Consider the following 9,124-nt stretch of genomic DNA (forward strand, 5'->3'; position numbering starts at 1 on the left):
CATATAAATTTTCATCACGATGTGTCTCACTTATGCACCAAGATATATCTTTTAATATTATTTTTTCAATGCATTAGGTAAATAGAAACACAGCAGGCATAACCTAAAAAATATACACACTAACTTACAATTTATAGCTTTCCCTAAGTGTTTTCATTTACGAATAGTTTCGCAACAATAGTAGTTTGTTATTTTCACGCACTGAAGTGTGGTGCAGCCTATAAATTTATAGGGTGCCTAGCGATTCTCTTTAGAGGACACCTGATGGCGTTTTAATAAATTAACAATATGAGTGCTTTGTTGGAATATAGCACTGATTTTTTTTTTTTAATTTAAAAATTGTAGCAGTGATCCTTCTAGAAATGCACCAAGGCGTTTTAATACAAAAGGGAACCGATGCTACCGGTGTATATAGAACTAACAATTTTGAAAAGTTAACGTTTTTCCTGTGCTATCGACTATTCAAGTACTAGTGTGTTTTTTATTTAGCACACTGTGTTTTGTTATTTAAAAAAAAAAACTTTCACGGTGCATGATGCTCTATCCAGAATCAATGTTTGCATGGATATTAAAGCACCGATACATTTGTATATAGTAGATGCACTGTCAAAAAAACATCCACTAAAACTCCTTCCCACTCACCTTTGGTAGTGACCTCTACTACAAACATCTACCCGCTTACCTCCACTACAAACATATTTTTTGGGCTATCCTAGAAATAGGTCTTCTTGGTATATGTATAGGGGAAAAAGGGTACAATTATAATGAATAGTACATTGAAGGAATATAGTCTACTATAAAATGTAATATAACTATATTAATATCTAAGGATTAATAAGAAATTTGATATGCTTAACATGCTTTAATAAAAATATGGAAGAATATTTTTATAAAATAAACAATTCCTTTCTCAAATAAAAATAATAATTTGTTTAAAATAGTAATTAGTTTTACTTCCATAAAAGCTATCACCCTCTTTAACATTAACATTTAACATTTTTCCTCAAAATTAAGTATTGGATTTATAGTTCATCTCTTCATCATGTAGCTTGAAACTAGGTTGGCACTTGATTTTTAAGAGGAAATACAATCATAGAAATTAATTAGTGTATTATTTTTACTATTTACAAATAAGAAACAAAATATTTTTACGAGATCCTAGTATATAACATTCACATGTGATACGAATGTTGGGGGGTTTATATTCTAAGTTTGGATATCAAAGTCATAAATTCATATTTTTATGTAAAATATAACTTGGTAGACATGTAATAAATTCATTAAAACATAATTAAAGTTGACTCATTCAATTAGAAACCTTATAAAAAGAAAAAAGAAGAGATTAAGATCAAGAAGGAGAGGTCCCAAAACTCACTTCATTGCATCTAATAGTTCTTCTTAATGGAATAACTACTCTCTCTCTCTCTCTCTCTCTCTCTCTCTCTCTCTCCATATTTTTGTGATGTATTCATTTATTTCATTTTTATCAGTTTTCTTGTGATTAATTTCATGGCATATATGTATGTTTTCTCTCCTCCTGAGTCAACACTCAATCCTCCTAATTCTTAGGCCCCAAGATCTGGATCATTAGTATCATAGCACATTACCACTCAATGGGAAACATGGTTTGAAAAAAAATGGTTTCAAAGTATTGAAACAATATCCAACCTCCTTCTAATATCTTTGAAGTCTGTTTGTTGGGCCATACACCATAAGAATCACAATTGATAAAAAAGAATTATAGGTATTTCTAGCCTCGTACCTTCATTCTCCACTGTAGGAGAATCCTTACATGGATTCTATACATCCATTGGTCTGTGACACAGAGGTTCCATGACCTTTGTATCAACCCATGGTTCTATACACACCATTGGTATCCTTTGTGTCTCTCTGCACTTTATGCTCTTACATTCATTTCTATTTGAAATTTCATTATAAACCAAGTATCTTATATCAATGGAAAAGTTTCTTCAGTACCTAAAATGTATCTTTAAAGGAATTTGATTTAATCACATATAGTAAAGTTATCTACAAAGTTTTAGCAAGATATCTATTGCTAGAAAAAAAATGTGTCAACCTTTGATCTATGGCTACTACTTGTACAAACATTTTAGAATATTTGGTGGAAGTTAAATCCATACTATTCACTTAATAATTATAGATAATTGAATTAAATTATAGAATCCTTATTCCAAAATAAACATGATTATCTACCTAATTAAACAAACAAACAAATAATCATGACACAAATATCTACATGAAAGCATTTAAAAAAGTAAACATCATAGATTCATTTTAACCCAAATATATAAAATGAAAAAAAAAAAATTAGTAAGATATACTATTTTTATCATTTAGTATGGAAAAAATAATAGTAAAATGAAATTAAATGACACACAAATTAAAATTTAGAATGGATATACCCTAGTTGTAATTCTTTTATATAAATTAAGATACTCATAATATTTAATAAAATAAAAATTCTAATCATCAAATTCAAAAATACTAATATCCTTACCTTTGCATATAAAAATAATAATGTAGGAAAAATTAATTTATATGAATATCTTATTATTGACTTCATTAACAAGTACAAAGCATTGATACACTGAAAAATAGAGAATATGGAAAAATTAAATTACAATCATAAAATTTAATAAATAGATGTAATGAGCCCATAAATATAAAACAAAACAAAATTATTATATTACAAATATATTACAAAGAAATCAGTAATATGAAGTTAATATTAATAATATCCTATTAATCAATATATGAAAGAAAACTAATACTATTAAAATGTGAAAAACAAAGTTTATAGTTGTCCAACAAAGTTTATATTGCTTTTGGTTTTAAAAACTTTGAGTTCTATTAAAACTTAATTAGGAATTACCTAAAAGGTGCAAAGGTACCTCGATAAGAGTGTTAAATTGGAAAAAGTTATAGACCAAAAACCTATATACATAGTAGATGCTTTTGAATACAAAAAGGGCAAGTTGTACGAACACATATCTCCTTGAAGGAATTGCATAAGTCGAGGAACTTAACGCTATAATCCAACTAGTCATTGATTGATTTTTCTTTTTTTTTCACCTAGAAGAAACCCCAATTCAGTTATTGTTTTGGTGACAAGAAATTACTCTAATCTCAATACTTTACATTATGTGAAAACAACATCCAAATTATATTTATAAATACAATAAAAAAAATTATGCAATATACAAAGGGAAAAATCATTATGCAACTTTATTTCCCATAATTAAATACATTTAGAATAATTCCTTAATACACAATTAATGAATAGTAACCAAAAACATACATCTAAGAAGGCTAACTCAATGGAGCAATATGTAGAAAACAATATATTGATTCATTTAAATCTCGTTGGTAAAGTCTTGGCAGCCACAACTGATCCTTAATCCAAGACATAATTGTTGGATGACAAATTATGGTTATTGCAATAAAAAAATTTTAATTAAGGTTGGAGTGACCTACTCTTGCTATGTTACCAAAAATGAGAAACGACAAGGGGACTAGGAGTTTGGAGGTTTCGCATTCAAAAAACTAGGAGAGAGAGAAAAAAGTATGAAAAACATAAAACAAAGCATTGATCATTAACATTATGGAATACTATGGTTCATAAGTAGTTGCTCATAGGCTTTAGCTGCTCACATGGGCCATTCCTTAATACTTATAGTGATCAACAAAGCTTCCATTATTCACATGGACCAGTCTTGAATACCCATGTTTGATCGTCTAGGATGGCAAATAGAATAGTGAAGAAACCCTTGGGCAGATCCCAAGATATTTTAGAATGAGTGCATGATCCCACATACATTGTATATATTTTTGGATACATTGTATATATTCTTGGATGTGACTTGAATAGACCTCAAATTTGGGTTTTATTGTAGCATTTGGCACACAACGAGTGGGCTATTGGTTTTGTAGTTAAGTAACAAGATGGTGGAGATTGAGTTGATCTCCATTAAATATAAAGTCAAAAATAGAAGGTTGTCTCAAACTATTGTTAATTAATTTTTCTAAAAAAACAAGTTTCACTAAATTATTTAACTACTAATTTATAAAATATTAAAATAATCTTATACATTACTATTTAAATTTATAATTCCGTAAAAAAATATACATTTTTAAATATTAAATACAGTAAATCTACTTTTAAATAAATGAAAAAATTTAACAATATGCTATACTACACATCAATGGCTGCAATTAAAAAATAAAATAACTTTAACAAAGAGAAACCCTAAATGATAAACATTGTTAAGGATATATTAAGCCCTATTTGGAAACGAAGACTTCCATACATGATTTTTGGGAAACGAAGACTTCCATTCAGTTTCTGTAACAGAGTACTCTTGTACCATTCTTAAATGGATCATTTATTGGCTTAACCTCATCGCACAAGCTCTGGATTTTTACACGCGAAACTATTTGTTTTGAATTATTGAATTAATAAAATAGTAAAAATCAATTGAATTTAAATGTATTTTAAAAATAATATTTTATTAATATAAAATTATTTTTTTTTAATAAATATTGCTTGAAAAATAGATATTGCTTCATTAAAAAGGTCAATGAAAAATAAATTTAAAATTTAGAAATAAGAGAGATAAAATAAAATAAGCTTGCTATCTTGTATTCAAAGGAGGGATCTTTGTATTGGAAAGTAGTCTTTCCCATGAGAGGGTAAAGAAGGGCTGGCAGAATATACATTTATCGAACATAAAATTATAGATAAATTAGAGATGCAAATTAATGGTGAAGATACTAAAAAAATATGTTTGAGATCAGTAGGATAAGTGGAGGATGATATAATATTTCAGTGTATAAGATTGAATTAATAATTCTTTTATTTCGTGAAGGAATTGAGAGTGATAATTTATATAGGGTTTTTTCATTTTAAGGGGTATTTAGGGTTAACTAAATCTGAAATAATTTTGGTGATAATATTTTGTTATTGAGTAGATTATTTTTATATTCAACATTAAATTTTATTTTAGATATAATCTAACCTTGAAAAAAAACAACTCTTTTCATTTTGTATATAACCATTTCTTATTATTAACAATGTAGGTTGTAGTTTGTTATTTTATGAAGTTCAAAATGCTAACATGTTTATTATTTTTGTAAATTTTGAATAGTCCTAAACAATATTTATGTGAATTTTATGTCAATACTTTTACCATATAAGATATTAACATTACAGATAAATTCTATAACAACCCTTATTTCCAATATTGGACATGGTGCGTTAACTATGCTGCTAATCTTTTTCTATTGTGAAAATATTCAACAGAGTTGCATTTATTTTCATAGTCTCTGATTCTCCAATATTCGTTTCTTATGATCATGTGAATTAATCACGATCCATCCATCGGAATCCGAACAGTTCCGTGATAAAATGGATGCTTTATTATTCCCAAATTCTTTATCGTTTGGATTAATCACGATATTCCATCCACCATCATTACTTTCTCTTGAAGCTGATGAATTATCATTGCTTACCAGATAATCCAACTCCAGTTCTTCTAACCTTTTCTTAAGCGGCAATGAACACGCCATTGAAATCAATGTGTTCGCATCCAAATCATCCTTCGGAAACCCTCTCAAAAACAGTAGCAGATTCTCAAAGTGCAATTTTAACAGATCAGTCTGAAAGAATTTTAGCAGCGCCAAGGCCACTCCAAAAACTGCCCTCATCCCCTTCCAGAGAAAAACATCCCAAATGGGAACAACTAATGACAATGGCAAGTCTGCGGAGAATACAGTCATTAACCAACTGCTTGCATACATCGCTGGCGTGATCATCTGTTCCTCAAAATGGTTAGCCAGTTGGGGTAGTTGCTCCCTCAGAAGCATTTCTAACTGAAAAAAGTATTGGTGGAGTAGAGGCAGACCTTCCAGATACACACCTCGCATTTGCTTGCCTTTGAGCAGTGCCACCATAACCCAAAAGGCTTCTTCCTCATTCATGTAAAGCAGAAGCATTGCAGCTATGAAATTCATCCCTTGTGTATACCCCACCTCTGTGTCGTAAACTGAATACGCCTTCAACACATTGTAGAGAGACCGATGCCCCGGCCCATCTTTCCTTCGAAATAATTCCTGCGATGCAAAAGTGCGAGGGATGTCTTTAACGATAACTTTATCTGATTCTGTTTTCACCGAAAATTCATGGGAGAGGAGCAGCCCTGAGTAAATTCCTGGGTTTGCCACCAGAAGCTCCCGTCCGCCTGAATTGAACTGCCAAACGACACCTCGCGTTGAACTGTCAATGTCATGTGGGATAGGCCTTTTAACTTCAACAAACTCATCATTATCATCTTCAAACTTGGCACTCGCATGTTTTCTTTTGACTCCAGTCATTTTGACAAAAATATTACGAAAGAGGAGTGAATTTCGGCCCATTAATGAAAGTTAGTGGATGTTATATTGAAGAGAGACAAAGGTGCGTAAGCTGACGATGATGAGCTGCACAGATAAACCGATACTCTGTCCCAGTGGATTAGATTGACACGATTGCCGTAAAACTCAGTGTTATACAAAAAGAGATGCATTTATTTTGTGTTCCATTCGAACTTTATATGTAAGTTTTTATAGGTTATATGGTTGGAGAGACGATGACGTTTTAATTTACTAAACATGTAATTTTTTACTAATTGAAAGTGTGGCGTTATTTTAATGTCGGTTTTAAAATAGATGGTATTTCTTTTAATTTTGGATTTAATTTTTTATTAAAAAAAGAAATTTGATAATTTGGAATAAAAATAGATTTAAAATAATTTTATTGTTTTTATATAATTTTACCTAATTTTTTTATAATTTTTTTTATATAATTACAATTAGTAGTTTATTGATTTGATTTGATTTTTTAATTTTTAATTACAAAATGTTAAATACCAAATGATATTACAATATCTCCATTACTAAGTTAGAGAACACCATTAAATTTATTTAAGATTTACATTTATAAAATATTAAAAAAAACAATTAAGATGTAAATTTTTGTAATTTAGTTTTGGAAGATTTACATTTATAAAATATTAAAAAAAACAAAAAACAATTAAGATGTAAATTTTTGTCATTTAGTTTTGGAATATGTATAATGTATAGCTTGTTTGTATGTATATATGAATTAAATTAATTCATCTAAATTTTTGATAAATCTAGATTTATTTTAAATAAATTTAAACTATGTTTTTAAACATTATTGTATACTTATATTTATTTATTTTTAATGATGTAATTAGATTTTTCTAATAATATATTATTTTTATTTGAAAAATATATTATTTATTTTTCATTTTGGCATATAAAAAAATTAACTATTTTAAATAAAAATAATAAAAAATATAAATTACTAAATAAATATATTTGTAATAAAATGATCTTAAAATATTTAACATGTTAATATACATATAATAGTTCATCATAATTCAAGCCCCAAGGGTTAGTCCAATTGGTCAAATAAGTGCCTTGCCCAGAGGCCACAGGGTCAATTCTCCTCGAAGTGACCAAACTCAAATATTTATGTGGACGTAGCGGCCACCCAGTGACCAAGTTCAGATACTTTTGTGGACATAGCCGCCACCCAGTGACCCTCAGATATTTCCGTGGACGTAGACATAGCGGCCACGCAGTGAATCTCAGATATTTCTGTGGATGTACACGTAGCGGCCACGCAACGAATCTCAGATATTTTCGTGGACGTAGACGTAGCGGCCACGCAGTGAATCTCAGATATTTCCGTGGACGTAGACGTAGCGGCCAACCAGCGGCCACCCAGTGACCCTCATATATTTTCGTGCACGTAAACGTAGCGGAAAACCACATGTGAAAACAATGTTCATAATAATTCTTAGTTATTTCACTACATTCTCCTACTAAATGCATAAAAGCATGTATGTGTCCACTAATATAACTCAAAAGATGAAAATATACATGATTATGATTTACTAAGTAAATAAATTAAAATGGGATAACAGAATGATAAATTTGAGACTTTTGTTATCCACATTAATAAAGAGATTATCTTTCGAATTAATCACATCATTGATTTTAGGTCAAAACATAATGATGTGATTAATATGAAAGACAATCTCTTTAACTATAATAAAATCTCAAATAATTTAATAATAAAGCTAAAGTTACTATAAATACCATATAAGTTGGATAGTTGTAGTATAGTTCCTCTTTTTTAGTAGTTATTTTGATTAAATGAATTTCATCATAACGTCATTATTGATGTCATTTAAATGACATCATTTAAATTTTTAGATTTCATAGCTAATAAAAATGTGGAAAATAAGTTTATTCTTATTGCCAAATAAAGCATACTATCAACCTTCGAGCGATGAGTTTGCTACCATTGATCCCCTTGAAATCTCTTTATTACAATTTGCTTATTTCGCACTGATTGAAACGAGTTTGCGATGAGTCAGAATCAAGTTGACGTCGTAAAGTGGCATTATTCACGACTTACTCCCCAATCAATTAACTGAGATTGCAATCTGCTTATCATGCTCCACATAGAAAAGGCACAATTTGGAATGTCCTGGCAGCCTGACGGAAATTTTCCCAACGATTCACATAAAAATTATCGTCCTATGGCCGCATCTATCGTGTCGGGAATCCACAAAACACCCTTCGTGAAATCTCCGTAGAGTCACATTAAAACCCTTCGTTCAATGCCATAAACATTTCCATTTCATTCCTCCTTTCACCCACACCCCATGTGTTTATTGGAAAATTTTAAAGTTTACACATGACACCATGGTGGGACGTAGATCTTACCATCATATAACGTAAAATTCCCCATCCTGCAACTTTTGTTAAGTCGTAGCTCCCATGGACATCACTTATTTTTTTTTATGTAACACTTCAAAATAGCATTTAGGAATAAGTCTCGTAATGAGGTGGCAACAAGCTCCATGTGGCTACCATGTGTCATTCCATAACCTCGTCACTTATTGGGTATATATATATATATATGAATTCATCAAATTAGGAACTGCACATCTAGTTTGCCCATCACTTTCCATGGTGTGTTGTAAGGAAAGTAATTTTAGATTTCAATATAAAATCAACCAATCAACCAACT

General features: G+C 29.8%; 1 protein-coding gene across 1 annotated transcript; it reads right to left on the reverse strand.

The window, feature by feature from the left end:
- Window positions 1-5,334: 5,334 nt before the first annotated feature.
- LOC149196556 (uncharacterized) lies at window positions 5,335-6,390 on the reverse strand. Its single transcript, XM_089408334.1, has one exon. The coding sequence runs from the start codon at window positions 6,388-6,390 to the stop codon at window positions 5,335-5,337; it is 1,056 nt and encodes a 351-aa protein (XP_089264460.1).
- Between the last annotated feature and the right edge of the window lie 2,734 nt (window positions 6,391-9,124).

Source organism: Pinus tabuliformis, chromosome 2_2 (genome assembly GCF_031772625.1).
Source record: "Pinus tabuliformis cultivar Carrire ecotype Pingquan chromosome 2_2, CPIR1, whole genome shotgun sequence".
In the NCBI taxonomy this organism is placed as follows: Eukaryota; Viridiplantae; Streptophyta; class Pinopsida; order Pinales; family Pinaceae; genus Pinus; species Pinus tabuliformis.